This window comes from Manacus candei, unplaced genomic scaffold (assembly GCF_025592945.1).
Source record: "Manacus candei isolate 608988 ecotype Guabito, Panama unplaced genomic scaffold, ASM2559294v1 h1tg000160l, whole genome shotgun sequence".
Classification (NCBI taxonomy): Eukaryota; Metazoa; Chordata; class Aves; order Passeriformes; family Pipridae; genus Manacus; species Manacus candei.
The window spans coordinates 370,059-387,017 of NW_026138208.1; the positions used below are offsets into that span (position 1 = coordinate 370,059).

At 37.0% G+C, this 16,959-nt stretch overlaps 1 protein-coding gene across 2 annotated transcripts in view; it reads right to left on the reverse strand.

Annotated features, from left to right (window-relative positions):
* Positions 1–6,200: 6,200 nt before the first annotated feature.
* The window catches only part of HGF (hepatocyte growth factor), a 59,121-nt gene continuing 48,362 nt past the window's right edge, over positions 6,201–16,959 (reverse strand). Inside the window, exons 14-18 of one of the 2 annotated variants that reach the window (XM_051772866.1) lie at positions 16,049–16,123; positions 15,305–15,451; positions 14,450–14,556; positions 12,434–12,579; positions 6,201–10,223 (exon numbers count right to left, since the gene is read on the reverse strand). In XM_051772866.1, coding sequence (XP_051628826.1) covers positions 10,053–10,223; positions 12,434–12,579; positions 14,450–14,556; positions 15,305–15,451; positions 16,049–16,123 — 646 coding nt within the window. In that variant the 3' untranslated portion in view covers positions 6,201–10,052. Of the gene's footprint in view, positions 10,224–12,433; positions 12,580–14,385; positions 14,557–15,304; positions 15,452–16,048; positions 16,124–16,959 lie in introns of those variants that run through there. The other variant, XM_051772867.1, reaches the window with a different exon arrangement.

A 16,959-nucleotide genomic window follows, 5' to 3' on the forward strand; every position in this document is an offset into this window, starting at 1 on the left:
GCTTTAAAAGAAGCATTTTTGAATGAAATTGCTATATGTTCTCACTTGGAGGGCTTGGTTTGTTTTCTGCATGAGTACATTTCTCCTTTTAATGAATGTGTGAAATTGGGAAAACGATAGGAAGGATGTGACCTGAAAGAGAACATTTTTAAAAAAAACTTCTCTTCCCTTCATCTTCTAAGCTGGAGTCAAAAGACTGGCTAAATTCAGATACAGACACAAACTGGTTCAAGCCACTTTTCCAGTTTGCCCATAGCAGACAGAAATAAGCAAACCAAACCAAACCAGCTCCATGTGCAAAGGACTGATGTCAGGGAAGTCAGTGGTGTGCTGCTGAGTGTTTTCAGCAGAGCTTGCTGAAATTTCTCCCTCAAAGTTGAATTTCTTCTCATAGATTGATCTTTCAAAGAGAGAGACCTGACAACAACGTGGCTCATGAGCTGTGGTCAGAATCTATGTGGTTCCTAAGCTCCTCAGTGGCCGCTCCTGTGGACTAGGACCCAAAATTATTGCCCTACTTTTTCACATCTAAAATTCCCCAGGGGTAGCCCCTAACCCTTTCATTTGTCTCTGCAGAATGTCTCCACTTCAAGCCAGACATCCATTCACTGCTCATGCGCAGGCAGTAGCCCATCTTGAAGGGCAATCAAAAGCCTACAGTATGAGCAACAGTCTTTTTTAACAATTCTTCTCTTTTCCAGTGTGAGTTTCCTTTGTCTACTCTCTCATACACCACAGGACTCTGTCTTTACGAGCATGGTGTCTTGAGAGACTGAGGCAAGTGTTGTAGAAATGCCACTCCCCTCAGTACCTTTGCTATATTTTGTTCTTTGATACATGTGTGCCCAAGTATCCCTTTGCTCCCTTTCTCTGCACTTTGCAAAAGGAAGATGTCCTGCAGTGAGTGCTCAGTTCTGTTGCTGAATGTGTGCTGAGGGACACAGATAGCAGCCTGGGGGATGGAGGGGTCGGGGGCGGGGGGGGAAATGGGGGGAGAGAGACAAAGTGACTTCATTACTTCCACCCGTACAGAGAAGATAATGAGGAAAGCACTTTCCAAATAGAGAAAGTGAAGTGTCTTCAGACAGCAAAGGAGGCCAAGAAAACTGGCAAGAGAGGAGTGAAGAGAAGAGCTTTCCAAAAAGCTGTCCTTAGCAGACCATAAATCTCACCCAGCAGACAGTTCAAACACATCACTTGCACCAGCCCTACTCTTCCCTGTTTATTTTCTTCCTGTCAGCATTAAAATAGAATAATAAAGTACCAGACAAACAAACAAACAAACAGGACAAAAAAGAAAATGAGCAAGAAAACTCAGTAGAGAAGAAAAAGAATTGGAGACCTTGTCAATCAGCAGTGTTGAGGAGTCCCTTGGATCACACTGTGCTGCAGCCTCTGCAAACACCCCTGCCTCACCACATCTGATCCAAGAAAGGAATTCACAAACTCTTCTGAACTGTCTGAAATAACCATTCAAAGGAATACAGGAATGCCAAGACTATATTCAAATATTTAACAGGGAAGCATATCCAAAGCTTTTGTTTTATGCTAAAGTGAGATGTTTCCCTGTAACTTTTGGCTGCCCAAGATTGCATCGGCTTCACAGTTTCCTTCCTGCATTTAGTTGGAAATTGCTCTAAAGGTAAGGAGTATTTTACTCTCCTGAAGAATACAACAGGGAAATGGGAAGAAAAATCCATCCTCCCCAGGGAGAGTGGGGAATATAGGAAACTCTGCTGCCAATTTTGAAAGGGAATGCACAATGCATACCCAAATAGGCAGGGAAATACCTCTTTGAAGGAAGCCACACAGAGCGGGAGTCTGGGGAGGTAAGCAAGCATGCTGGAGGGAAAACAAATGGATTTCACTTGGAAACCAGCCTGGTCTCTGTCAAAATTACCAATAAAACTGACATGTTCCTGCAGACTGAGTTTGTAAGATCTGCGTGTCTTGATGGGAAAAAAGTACCGATAAGAAAATTTAACAGCATTAATTCTAACATCAGTTAAAGAAAACTAATGTTTTCTTTATTTTCCAAGCATGTGTGTAAACCAGGCAGAAAGGTAGGGCTTAAAAAAAACCCCTCAGCTGATGGAATTAGTGTCAGGAATTAGTTCAGAGATTACTGTTAGGGAGTTACATGAACTAAAAAATTGCTAACACTAAGTGGCATCATAGGGGATTAGAAAACAAAATGCTTACAAATAAAGGAAGAAGTCAGCCTGTAAAACCCATCCAGAACTTCAGAAGAGACTTCTAACCAAAGTAATTAAGATAATAGCCCAGAAAAAGCTCCAGTAAAGAAGCAGGTTTCTACAAGAAGAATATTTTCTTTTAAGACAGTTTTAGTATTAAGACCAGACTCTAAAATTAAAGTGGAATAAAAGAAAAAAAAAGCATCTAGAAGGGTCTCCAAAGGTCCGTGCCTTATTTCAGTGTAGATGAAAGTGGTTATCACTGATTTCCTAAAAAGTTTGAGCATCTTAAAGGACCAAGGCTGAGCTTTTTAATTTCTAACTTTTGGGTCTTTCACATGCATGTTTTAGTTACATTGATGTGTAAAAACTAGAACACAGATGCCCGAACACCAATCATGTCTACTTGTCTTCTTCCAGGACTATAAACAGCTTCTATATTGCTCCAGGAAGAATAGATACCTGTGTATCCGCACACATGAACACACACACACACAAAACATATGTAAACATGCAATCACTGCAGAACTGAGTTTGGATGCAGCTAATCCAAAGGATGGGCAGAGGATATGAGGGATGTAAGACTTTTTATCCCAGCTCAGGTTTACCCTACAAAAGTTCATCATCACAAATGTGCAAATTCAGGATGGAAAAAATTCATAATCCTAGCTGTCATCACTAAGCTTCCCTTTGTTATTCTTGGTTAGTTTGGAAGTGAGATAAGTACTCCTGGTGGAAAGACCTCTCTTCTCATGTTGTCCTGTTCCTATACTAAGGTGCGTGTGTTAGCACAGCACTGGGACAGGGAAAACCCCAGGTTATAATTGTTTTCCTGAAGTATGTGTGTAGACCAAGCAGTTCTGAATTAGTCTGAAGATGTGTCCACTATTGTGAAGGCATCTGTGTGAACTTGTGTGGGTGTGATGTGCACTTCTTTCTGTGCCCATGTGTGATTTGTGGGCTTTTAGTGCTCAGCCACATCAAGCCTCTGGCTACGTACAGATGGTTTGGTATAGAGGGCTGTGGAGCACCTCTCCAGGCATAGCTAAGCCTTGCTGATGTGGGATGTGTAGAATCCATCTAGCCCACCAAAAATTTCTCCTTTCCATGAGTTAATGTACTTGATGGCAAACTGGAGCATCAGAAACATAAACTTCAAATAATTACAGGATCAGGCAATAACTAAGACTCGACTGTCTTGTGAAGATGCACAGAAATGGAAAACAGAGGCTTTCAAGTGAATGTTTAATGCATAGCTTCCACAACTCACACTGCTGTGAACAGCAAATTTTCTGAGTTTTCATTTAATAAAAGTGAAAAAATTAAAAAGAAAAAAGGAGAAAAGGAGATCTGTGATGGCAGTTTTGTAACTGCTCTGTGAAGTTAGAGCCCTGTTAAATACAAAGCTGAACAGCAGATGGCATATTTACACCCAAGACATAAGACTATTGTTGACATGGTTTGTAATAGCAATGTTGATGTAAATGCATACTTGCTCAGTCTGTGTATCATGCTGACATTAATCCTCAAGAAAAGAAAACCATCTGGAAAATTTTCAGTTAGCATAATATGAATTGAATAAATACTATAAACTCATGGAAGGCAAAACTTCTCCCAACTGAAAAGAAGGACTATATTCTTACTTGTATTTTACACTAGCCTGGTCTAATCCAATGTATGTCTCTAATGCTGTATTTTTTTACTTATTTCTGATAAATTGCTATGAATTGTACTGTCCTGTATATATTTTTTCTCCCATTAGAATATATCAAATAACCCACCTGAGGACAACCCTAACTTAAACAGATACAACTTGAGATATCTTGAACAAATACCAACCCTTGGACTACAAAGTGGTACATTTTTTTGCTCTAGTGGGGAGTTTTTCCCTAAAGAACTTATTATTATGTATATAAAAGCTACATTAAATAGAAACTGCATTCATTGTGGGTTTTAAAATTATTCTTCCTATTATTCTTGTTACTACTACTACTATTAATATTATTTTAATGAAAAATATTTAAATAGTAAACATCAATTATTCAATTAGACTCTGACTGAGAAAAGTTGATAGTCTGAAGTGGAACTTTGATGCTCAGCTTTGAAATGAAACAGATGCTTTTTTTCCTCTGCCACTCATTAACAGTCTGGAACGTGCCCTGATCACTTTCCTAAGTCAAGATGTGAAAAAATCCCATGAAAAGGTCTAAGGGACTCAGAAAGAAGATTTAGGACATATCCATTAGCCCTAGATGGGGCTAAGTAGTTCTTTAGAAGAGTGTTTTGATAGTGATTTGAATGCAAGTAGTATCAGGTCTTCAGCCTCAGAAGCACAACTTGTCCTACATCTTCGGTGACCATATGGAAAAGGCATTTCATCTTCCCAAGAGTTGTGAACCAGAGTGAAGTAGATTTAATTGTTAAACTATTTTATTGCAGCTTTTCATACCATATATCCTACATTATAAAAACTAAGACAACATGAAAAAAAAGAAATTATTTGATTTTAGGGCTTACTTTGGTATTAATCTTTCTATGGTTTGTCTTTTTCCACCCAGCTGTTTTCTTTCCTATTTATTACGGATGGTTTTTATTGGAACATAGCTGTCCAAATCGGTGTTTTTGAAGGCAGAATAGATACACAACTAAACTCTACTAAATGGCCTGCTCTGTTTACATGAGGCTTGTTAAAAAACAAAGAGCAGAACCCAAGCACTGAGCATCAGTGTGGGTTTCCATCATTTATCATCTGCAGATTATATTGTTCCTGCAACTACAAAAGATAAAGCCATGACAGAGTGTAATATGAAGGTAATATTTCTTTATAGGTTTTTGTGGTGTAAATTGCTGTACAAGCAGTTAATTTTCATGGCTCCCAGAAGACAGACAGGTCACCTGAACATACTAAATACTTAGAATGTAAAACTGCAGCAAAATATGGTTTTGACATATGGACAATTTCTAGATTTTTATAACTTTAGAAGCATTCCTGCATGGGTGAAGTTATTGTCAAGCTTCTCCCTGATTTCAGGAGCTCCTGATAAAATCCAATGATTTTATAAATCAATTACAAAATCCCTTTCTTGGACTAAAAACAAAAAGAAAACAATGTTTGCCATGGAAGATTCAAAATCAGATTTCAAACACTCTGCACATAAGTTTATTTGAAGAATGATTCACTGTTGGTATAGCTGGAGCAAATATATGTTTAAATCACCAAAACCACAGTGTAACCAGAAATACTTAGAACTTTGAAATTTCAGCTGGATAATGACAAAGAAGTAATGAACTTACTGTCCCTTATTTGAACTTACCATAATGTTCTGATGCTGTAGGGGCTTGACAATACTTGGTTGAATGCAGACATTAGTCTAGTGGGGTTAGTAAGGGTCTTACTTACTTCCTTTTTTGGTAACTGCTGGCTGTTTGTGATATTAAGTGCAGCAGCAGCACCTATGTTTGTTTTAAGTTAGTTGTCCCCTTTACATCTTCGTTTGCACCATCAGTAGTATTAAGTGATACTGTGAGGGGAACCCTTTTCACTAATGTAAAGTATATTTATATAAAAAAATAAAATTCCAAGCCTCTCATAATGAAATTTTAAGGAACTACAAAATTCTTGGAAAATATTCATGTTTATGTTAAGCACATCCTTTGACTGCAAATATACTCTCACTGCACTATGCTTAGGCCATTCTCAGTGCAGAATTCAATCAGAAAGGTCTTGGGGAAACTCAGCAGGATCACCATGGATTTAACTCTATCTTTCATTTTATTTGCCATTCTGTTATTGGACACATGAAGATCTTTAAAGTACCAGTCCTCCTTACTATGCACACTGAAATTAGAACTGGGAGCCTAGCAGTGGGGGTCCAACCGTCCTCTTTAAATAAGAAATTTAATGCTAATTAAGTTGTTGTTTTTTTATAAAATACTTTATTAAGAATAATAAGAGTAAACAAGGTTACAAAAATACCAACTTTATTAACTAATGAAGATGCTGTTAATTACAGAAAATTTGTAATACAAGTTATAACCGCAGTGTTCCCTTTTCATTAGGCATTCAGCAAGTTGCATTTAATGGGAGATTATTTTTCCCTCTTAAATATGAAAAAATACTTTTTTCTTACACTAAATTCCACAGGCAGCTCCCTGAAGTTAGATCCCATGCAAAGTAACACCACACATAAATGCCCAAGAGTATGTTTAAAAAGGAACACTGCAAAATTTTAGGGTGAAAACCCATGTTAGTTCCCGCCAGCAGCCCCAACATTCAAAACCAGTAATATGCCAGTGCACGTGAGGGAGGAAGAAAATAATTGACAAGAAAACAAGGCTAAACAACCAATCCAATAGACTTCATACAGTCTCCTTGGGGGTTGACTGGTTTACAACCAACCTTCCAGAAAGATGATGGTAAAGCCTTGACTCCTGCTGCAGTTGCCTTGGAGTAGAGAATCTGTGTGCTTTTCAGTGTCCAAGGATCCATGTGGTTCAGCGCACAGCCGCTGGGAAAAGCACTGAGCAACTCTCAGGCCCCACTCGACAACCCCACTCACTGAATTCAAGGGACATTTTGCCTGAGTAGGTTTTGATCCTTGGAGATATATTTGGACCCTCATCTGAAAAGGTCAACTCAAGTGAGTAGCTGTGTCAAGTACATTGGCATTACCTGCAGCAGTGGATTGCAGAATGCCTCAGAGAATTTTAATCTTAAACTAGAGAAGAAGATTTCAGCAGTAGCAGCAAAAAATCTAGACCAGTACATTCCCAATGACAACTAAGTTTCTCTGAGGGTCATGAGGTTTATGAGAGAAAAAGAGACAGGGAAAAAGCTTTTTTAAGGGGAAAATGTTTTCATTAATTAAAGGAAGAAATATCAGCCAGTTCCAATGCCCAAAGAAGAACAATAATTAAGTCAAACTAACTTCAGTAGCAAAAAATCAGCTCTTATATCTTAATTCCAAAATTTTATAACCAGATATTACATTTTTCAGAGACCAAGGATTAATTACAGCATTATAGCAAGGAGAATGAAGATGAAATTCAATGGAGTTTAAGAATGTCCTTAGATAAGAATTTAAGTTCTGTACCCTTTATCCTAATATGAATAAAATCACATTTATGAAGCGAAGTCCAGATGCCACTGAAGCTAGTAAGAGGTTTTCCAGGAATTTAGATGGGCACAAGATCAGGTTCCCTTGTTAGAGAGAAAAATACTACAACAGTGAAAAAAATATCTATAGCGTGTCCTTTCTTAAGAGAATCCTGTAGTTATAACAGTTGCCTGGTACGGTACCATTGGTACCAACAAGAAATATTCACAGGAATAAATGAAGTACAAATTCATTACCACATATCATTATTCTTCTCTTCCCTTGCTCTTCAGGGTCTCAGATGCCCTCCATATTGAGATAGGGAGAGCAAAAGTACCTGGTAAGCAAGTGCATACAAGCTTGTTAAGTTCTGGAGCATCAACTCTGCACAATTTATTTTACTGAGACACTGCCCAGAACAAACAGGTAAAAATCCTTACACATTGTCTAACAAAAAACAGTATTTTTATCATATATATATATATATATGTGTGTGATATATATATATAAAAATCACAGTCTTCTGCACAGCAGAAGCTTATAACTAAAATATTTTAGGATTCAATTTTTTTAGATAGACATAACAAAATGCCTGCAAATATAATACAATGAGCACATAACAATTCTTAGAATACAAAGAGTGAACATGAAATCGTATATTTTATCCACATTCTACTTGTGGCAGAAAACAAAACTCACTTGGAGTTTTTTAAAAGTCTCTCTTCAAAAGTTAATCCTTTCTATAAGATATGGTCAGTATATACTTAGTAAGAATACACTCTTCACATACATGGCAATAATTAACTGTAAATACAACTGGCTAAATCCTGCCCTCATTAGGCCTAGTAAGTAAGAGAGGCCAAAGGGATCATAAAGTCTTTGGAGGTGGCCAACACAGACCTAGAAAGACTATCTGTGTAGCATCCACAACCTCGAACCTGCTGTACAGAGAAGTCACATCTTGTCCAATGAGACTATTTACATTGGGAGGAACTGTAGAAGCTCTGCTTGCTGAAAGACTTCTTCCTATGTGCCAGTAGAATCCGCTGGATGCTTGTCACAAATCTCAGCAAGCCAAGCTACTTAAGCATGAGCCGAAACTCATCCCAGTTCACCAGGAGATGTGAAGTCAAAGTGCACTGCTGAAGAAAATTTGGTAAGTCAACACGAGGGCCGGTAAGTCAACACGAGGGCTGGTCTCCCAAGAGAACTCCCCTGAAGTGGTTACTTTCTGCCAGGGCAGAATTCAACTCTGCGTCTTCTGCATGAAATGTCCTTTTGTATGTCTACACCACGGTGTCAGCTTGGTGGCTGTGCAGTTAGACATGATACACATACTCTACTGGAAATGCTACTGGAAGTATTTACAATTTATGGAGCCACAAGTGAAGTAACAGTGTTGTTACTTATGCAATTACATGTACAGTAGTAAAACTAACAATTGTATATATGTTGCATCAATTTTCCAGAAATTGCAGGGTAATCAGTGCCATCTATAAGAATGTATTGGTACAATACTTCTAGCCATACAACTAAATGCCTAAAGGAGAACAAACCCTTTTCATAGAGGCTGATTTTTTGTTCCCTTTCCCCATCAACATAAAAGGAAATGATGATTCTACATGCAGGCAGGAAACACAAGCTACTAAACTGTTGATGATGTTGTCCATACTATATACAAGATCATATCAATCTGCAATAATTTTATTATCCTGAAAGGAATTATACAGAGGATAGAATTTTGTCCAAATCTAGGTAAGGTTTTAGCAAAGAACTCAAGCCTCTGAAAAACTATTAATGTAATGTATAACTTACTTTTCCCAGTCTTAAGTTTCCCAGCCAGGTGCCAAATTTAACTGTTCTTTTTCCTGTTGTAAATACAGAGTTACTTTCATGAAATAACTAGAGCCAAGTGAATTTTTAATACTTGTCTGTTGAGAAAGACTTGGGCATATTTGATTGAAATTTATTTTAATGTCCAAAGTCTTCCAGAATTACTTTTCAAACTGTACAAAATGCTGTCTTTAGCATTGGAAATTCAGTTATTTCTGGGTCAAACTTTAAAGAAATGATCAATGGTTTGCTAGCCAAAAAGTGTTTTGAAACATCTACTAGAGGATCACATAAACAGTGAAGGAACCAAGTACAGAACTAAAGTCTATAAGCACTGTTAAAAAAACCGAACTGGTAGTGACTTCTATGAGAACTCTGCTTATGGCAGGCTTGTCAAAGTCCTTCAATAATTAAAAGATTAATTATTAAAGGATTATTTTTTAATAAAATATTGCAATATTTTACCTCTCATAAGGGGGGAAGAGAAATATGATCATATATGCTGTCCTTGACAGTTGCATATATCTCTCAGTAGGTCTTTTGTCATATATGAAGAGAAATATATGGCTCATGGAAAGAATGTGTTAAATAAAACTATAATTTTTTTCTCCTTCTAAGATAATCTGAAGAGCAGCATAAAACAGGTCATATGATCTATTTCTACAGACTCATTTATCATCCAGTAATAGTGTCATTGTGAAATTGTTTACCCATTCAAGTATCTTCAGGAGATATGTCACCATACTTGCATATACTGTAAGTCACTCCAACATTTATAAAACAACACTGATAGACAAACAAAAACACCCATAAATATTAAATGAAGCTCAACAAACTTGACTATCAAGTAGTTAAAAAATTGTTGATCTTTACATTAGACATTAATTCCATGCTGTCCAAAATCTTTCAATGAAAGTTGTTGAGTTTTTCAGGGTTTTCTGTAGGTCATCATAATCTTGTGTATCCACCGGGAATAATATGAGACTCGGACAAAAATCCCAGGACGATTTCGAATGGCACATCCACGGCCGGGAACAATGACACCAACAACTATCTTCAGCCTGTTTTGTTCACAAACCAAGGGACCACCATAATCTCGCTAGGAAAAGATAAACATAATGGATGTCACTTCTCAAAATGCTTCAAGACATCGCTCCCACCTGTATCCTACTGAGTGGTTTCTTTTGGGGATGACCTTGCTCAATGAACAGGTGATAGTGTTATTCTGCCATAGGATATAAATCAACTTCCAATACCTTTTTCATAGCCAGAACTTATAAGAACCAATGACTAAGCTGCCCTCTGACCCTTTGGTTCTTTTCCATGGAAATTAAATCCTGTGATCCATCTTTACATGTAGTTCTAGAGACTTCAGACTATCAGATCTTATTCACCTCTTTCAGCTACCTGCAAGCTTAATATTTGTTTATGTAAATATAAACCAGATGAGCAGAATGTGAGGTGACTGATAAACATCTTTGTTATGATAACAGGCTCTGTATCCCAGACTACTGACAGAGTCAGGTTAATATCTTTCAGTCAATCATCTTGCAAGGCCCTACGGTGAGAATTTATGTGTACTAGGCATGTGGGAGGATCTCAAACATAATAAAAGGTAATATATTTTAGACATAGTTTTGAGACATAACTTGTTAAAATGCTCTCTTTTATTATTCTGAATGAATGAGACACCTATGCACCAGTTTATGCATTCTGTGAAAATTCGGAGTATGACCCACTGAGAGCAGGATCTTATTTAGCACTAAAATACATCCAGTCTAAATTAGATTGAAACAATAATTTACATATATTCATATACACTTCGGACTTGAACATAGATTCTGCAGTTTTTACTTGGGCTAAAGGTACACTGAACCCAGAAAACTAGCTGCAAAACTAGACAGTAAATGTTTGTATCAGATAGCGAGACATTGTTTCAGAAAATAAAAGCAGACAATTAGCATTGTATTCTCTCCGGATCACCAGAGAAACAACAATGTTTGACCTTTATTTGGTTTGGGTTTTTTTTTGACTGATGGCAGAATAGTTCCCACTTGAACAATGAATTATGTCAGTGCCATCGGAGTAGCTCATAAAACAGTTTCAGGAGTGGAGTTTCACCTGTCAGTCTGATTTTGTTCCTCTGCCTGTTCTCTGCTGAGGAAAGTAGCTTCAAAGGGGGACTTGGGGAGCAGGAAACCATGCAGCGATTAAGACTGATTGCTAATATTAATTCAGTCCATTCCCCTTGCAGGGGAAAACAAAGTGCAGGATCCCCAGCAGACTTCCATGCAGATGTTTCATTTATAAGCCTTGACAAGCCTAAGACCTCATTTACAATTAAGTATAAAATTCTTATTTTGAAGAAAATACTTTGCAACAAAAAAGTGATCCTGTGGAATATTAATAATAAATGGAAGAGGCCTCAGTTTGATGAACATGATCTCTGTTCCCCATGTTTTGGTAGTACTCTTGGGTAGGGAAAGTTTCACTACATGGTTAACATCAGTATTAGTAAATCAACTATTCTACTCCAGATATTAAATACTTAGTACTGTTCATGACTGCCCTCCATCTAGATATCATTTCATCAGCCAGATTTTCTGCAAAAAAAAATTATCTTTTCCTGTAATACATTATTTACAACATTTCTTCTCAGATGTCTTTTCTCTATCATCAAAACTAGTCCCAAGCAAAACACCTCTATCAAGCTATATGATCACTGAAGTAGTGATCATATAGCTCCTGTCCTCGCTGACATGTTGCTCAGTCTTGATTAGGGAGACCAAATGCTCCAGTCTTCTGAGTGATATGAACCTCAAAACATTTTTATATCTTTCTCCTTCCTTCATAACTTTATCAACTCTGTTGGGTATTAACTCATATATTTTGCATGAAGTTCCCCATCTAACTAAGAAGCTAAATTTGCTCCAGTCTTTTCTTTCTACTCAATCAAAATATAATGCTATTGCTAGCACTCAGGCCACTTTGGTCCTTTCTATAGAGAACACAAATTTGTCTCAGACAAGTATAGTGTTCAGTCATATGAGCATATTTAACATTCATGTACATCATTCACTGGTGTGGTGGCACAGTGAAGTTGAAACAAAGGAACCTCTTCCTGCAGTCTGGCAGAAAATAAAACACTTGTAACACAAATCATTTTCCAATGCATAAGATGAAAATATTTCTTCATGCATGAGCGTAATACAGAGAGAATAATTATAAAAAACTCCAGTAAATTACTTTTTGGAAAGAAACAGCCAGGCTGATAGATCCTAAGAATGTATCAGGAAATGCAATATTTACCTCACAAGGCCCAGCACCGATGGTTTCAGCCACAGCACAGATTTCTGACTCATTCACAGTGATCTTCCCTTTTAGATATTGGTTACATTTCTCGTTTCCCAAAATAAACAGGTTTGCTACTCGGAGCAGGCCATCATAGTTAACTACTAGGATTGAAAAGAGAATAAAAAATTTATTCTATTTTAGAGGGGAAAAGATAATTCAAGCTGCAGTCTGGATAAACTTACTCATGTAATTTGAGTTATTGTCCTTTCACTGCAGTATTCCCATTTTTGTCCATCCCCACCATGCTTTTGTATTTTGGATTTCTTCTATTTTCTACAAATTAGATTTTCAAGGCATTTGTTTGGTTTGCCTGTCTGTTCAGTTCTCTGAGAATATGTGAATAAATTTTTGGTATTAGAATAGAGGGCTAGGTAACTGGGTTTACTCTACAGCTCACCACCAGCTCGCCCTGTCATATCAAAGAAATCAGAAAAAGAGACCCTGAAAATGTTCTCTCTCCCATCAGTGGAGCAAGGATTCTGCTCCCTGCCTTAAACATGAGTTAATGCGTAACAGTGCCTGCCAAGGCCCAGGGAAGGATGTGTGACTTGAGAAATTCTGTAGCAGAGTAGAGTTTTTCTCATTCTGTGCTGGCTCAGCTACACTGAATGACTTTGTGCCCGCAAGGGCAGAGCCACAGCCTTGTGTAATCTCCATTCATCAGTGTGAAGGTCAGGAAGCAGGAGCCCTGTGGAGCTTACTCTTGTTCTACATGTTGAAAGACAAGCCCGTACAAGCTGCAAAGATAAATAAAGGGTCTGGACCTGCCCATTCTCTGCACAGCCATCAAAAGAAAACGCCAAGCCTGCTCTCCACTGACTTATTATCCTGTTTTCTTGAAAAAATGGATGTAACACTTCTTCCTTCCCTGACCAGGATTCTGTGAGGATTATAATAAGTAGTGCATAAAATATAATACAAAGTCCTTGGATGACAGATGTTATGTATTTACTGTATTACATAACTCTACAGCATTGCAAATTCCTTATCAGGTCTGTTAAGCTAAGCTTTCCTATGATGCTGTGCTCCAGCCCTATGTCCCTGTCCCCCAGACAGCCGATGGCCCCAGAGGACGGCTAATGTGGACATGTTGGGAACATCAAAGGCAGTCATTTGGGAGAGGGCTGGTACAGATTAATTGCCACCCACAAAGAAATGCAGAGTAATGGCTACATGGAAGAGAGACTCAGAATTCCAGTCTAGTTTCTGCCCTGCTTCCAGGACAGTGTGAGTTTGTTGCTGCTGCTTACTCAGGGTCTGTGGTAAAACAACATTTGAGCACAGTAAATATTGGAGTAATTATTGTCAACTGGCAGCTATTAACTTTATTATCAACACATAATTAGCCAGATATAGCATTTACCAGACTAAATAAATGTCTGTTCTCCCACATATTTGTATTTTCTTCACACAAAAACTGTGTTTAATAAACATTAGGAAGGTTGCAAAGTCAAGTATTCAAAAGTTAGGAAATACCAGACCTAGGGTTGCTTGTGCATCCCTAGTTCAGTGTCATTGTGTATATTAATAAAGTCTTTGATTACATGTTTCTGTATGAGTTTTTCCACAGGGCGGCCAACTTTGGCCAACTTTGGGATACAGAAGGAGACTGCTCATGATGAACCAGATGAACCAGATTTTTTCAAAAACCAGCTAGCATTCTGCAAAACAGATCTTCTAATTTTTTAACATGTAGATCAATGTTTTTCTCTAGTTCATTCCTTGAAATGTTTGAATCATTTTGCCTGTCACTGAAACAAAAGGATAGACTAGTAGAAAATATTCCATATTAAATGAACTTAGATAAAATGGTCAAAGATTTATAAAATTAGAAAAAAAAAAAAGAAACTCTTTTATAACAAGAAGTGTTGGACAACTGTGGCATCAGGCAATACCAGCAGCCTCACCTATAATGACAAGAGGAAGTAAGCTGTCAACGTATTCATTTAGTTTTTAAAAATAGTTTCTTACATCCAGTGTATCCCCATCCATAAACACTGCAACTGGTCTTCTCTGGAATGGTACATCCAGAAATTGGCAATCGGATTATTTCTACAAAATTTGTCAATATAGCAGGTCTGAAATGAGAGACAAAATAATAGATACAATGGATTTTGATCTTCTAAAATGTATCTTAAAAATGGCATTAAGTCTATTATATACCACAGCAATCAAAAACTGTGCCAATTCTTTTTCTTCATTTTTTGTCTTTAAAGAATGTGATGGATTCTTCTACCTAATTTTTGTGCTACAGCTGTTAACTGTCAAAAGATTTCTTGAAATGCTGTCACCACTTTTATGCTATTTAACTTAGGTTTTAATCTTAAAAGTAAGTAATAATGGCATTTCATTTGAATATGTAGTTTTGTTAATCTGGAGAAAGTTTGAAAGCTTGTATATACGTAAGGATTTAAGTTACAATCTGGTGCTTATTCTATAAATTAAAACCTTATACTTTGCAACAAACATGGGTAGAGCCCTTCCCAAATCTTCTTTCGCGAAGCCTAGCCACAAAAACCTTATACTAGTCCATGTGGGCACTTTGTGGGTTTGTTGTTTTGTTGGTTTTTTTTTTTATCTCCCAACAAACCTAAACATGGTTATCAGGAAAAAAAAAAACAACTGATATTTCAGAATCCTCAGATTCTGTAGATGGACCTGTATTTTTGCATATACCAAGTAAAATATCTTTGAATTGGAAGTTTAGCCCATGGAGACAGCATCTGCAGTATTGGAGATAGTAGAGCAATGAACTTGCAAATCTTATTTAGGAAGAATCTCATCCATCAGATGAAAATCCTGGAATTCACCATAACAACTACTAACCTGCTGAGTTTCAGTAGGACCAAATCTGACCCTGCAGGGCCATATACCAACTGGGAGATATTCCGGACTTGCCTATGCTTCTCCTCTCCCTTTCCTTTGATATTATGGACTCCAAGCCAGGCTTTGTAGTCTTTCAAATCTTTGTACCTAAATGAGACAAAGTTGGTTATGATTTTGCTGAGTATAAGATAAAATACCTCAAAAAACTCTGCTTAATATGATTAGGCTAGAAGATCTTAACTAATGCTCTTCAGCAGAAATGGCTTTATGCTGCCAACTGCTATTCCAAAATCAACATGCTTGAATGTAAGTTTTTGGCCTGAAGCCATTACATAATTTTATCTTTAACTGTTACTAAAATCTAATTTTTGTTTCATAATAGTATCCAAACATTTAGATCCTTGGACAGTATGAACCTTTGAACTTTTTGAGATTTACCCAAGTTTTCTATTTTATTCTGTCAAGTTAAACAGAGGCATGAGGTTATTCTCATAAAAAGGCAATTGTCTAACCATGACACTTGGAAAACCTATTTATGCTTCTATGTAAAATAGTCAGAGCTCTTTTAGATTTACAACAATAATAACAGAAAATACCAAGGTCCCGTGGGCCTTTTATATTAGAAAAGCGGTATTAAAGCCAAACAGGAGGGAAAATTGCTGCATTTAAGTTGAAGACTTGTTGTGCTGATAAGTTCCTGAAAATAGATGGATTTTAATATTGCAAAGTTACAGACTACTGTACCGAGAAGGGAAACACTGTCTTGCTGTAAGAACCCACTCCTCCTTTATCAAAGTACCACCACAAATATGCTTATTCCTGGGGGGAAAAAAAGAAAAAAGGTTAAAAAAAAAGGAAGGGTATTAATTTCTATATAGTCAAAATGTTAAAGAGTACTTTGCTCCCTACATATTTTTGCTGGTGAAAAGTGGCAGACTGACAATACACAGAAACATGTCTCTGTCCCTTTGCTGTACAGTTTTAACACTTACAGTAACATGACTTAGCAATGATTTATTCTAATGTGTAAAAACCAGAAAGAAAGACCAATTCAGTTACTCTGTTCATTTAGTGGTTTCAAAGCTGAATTTGTAATAAGAGACCTAATTTAAAATTAAAATTAAATAAAAATACCCCAACAAACCAATCGAGTAAATTCTTTTAACAGGAGCTGGACTCAAACATTCAAGCAAGTCCCCAAACTGCCACCAGATGTAAACAACATTTGGTCATTACTCATGTAAGTATCATTCAAAGTATTGACCTCAAGGTGGAGAGTTCCTACTTGATTACAAGCCCTAGGAGATTTGTGTCCCCACATACTTCAGTTGGAAACAATCTGCGGTGTATGACATCCTACATGTGATTATAGAAAACCTGAAGCATAATATATCAAGTAAAATTAAAGCAATTAGGCATGACAGTTCTTTAAAAAAAAAAAGATTACTGTGGAATGTAGATTAATTAGTTTCCTTCCTTGTGCCTCCAAAATTACATTTGTTTTCTGTAGCATTTTGGAAAGGGAATCAGAATTGTCAGAAATTTCAGAAAAGCTTAAAATCTCACAATTTATAAATTCAAATCACACAAATGTTCAAAGCTTTGCAAAGAACTGCTGGATGGATACCAGATTCTATATGGAGCTCAAAGACAGC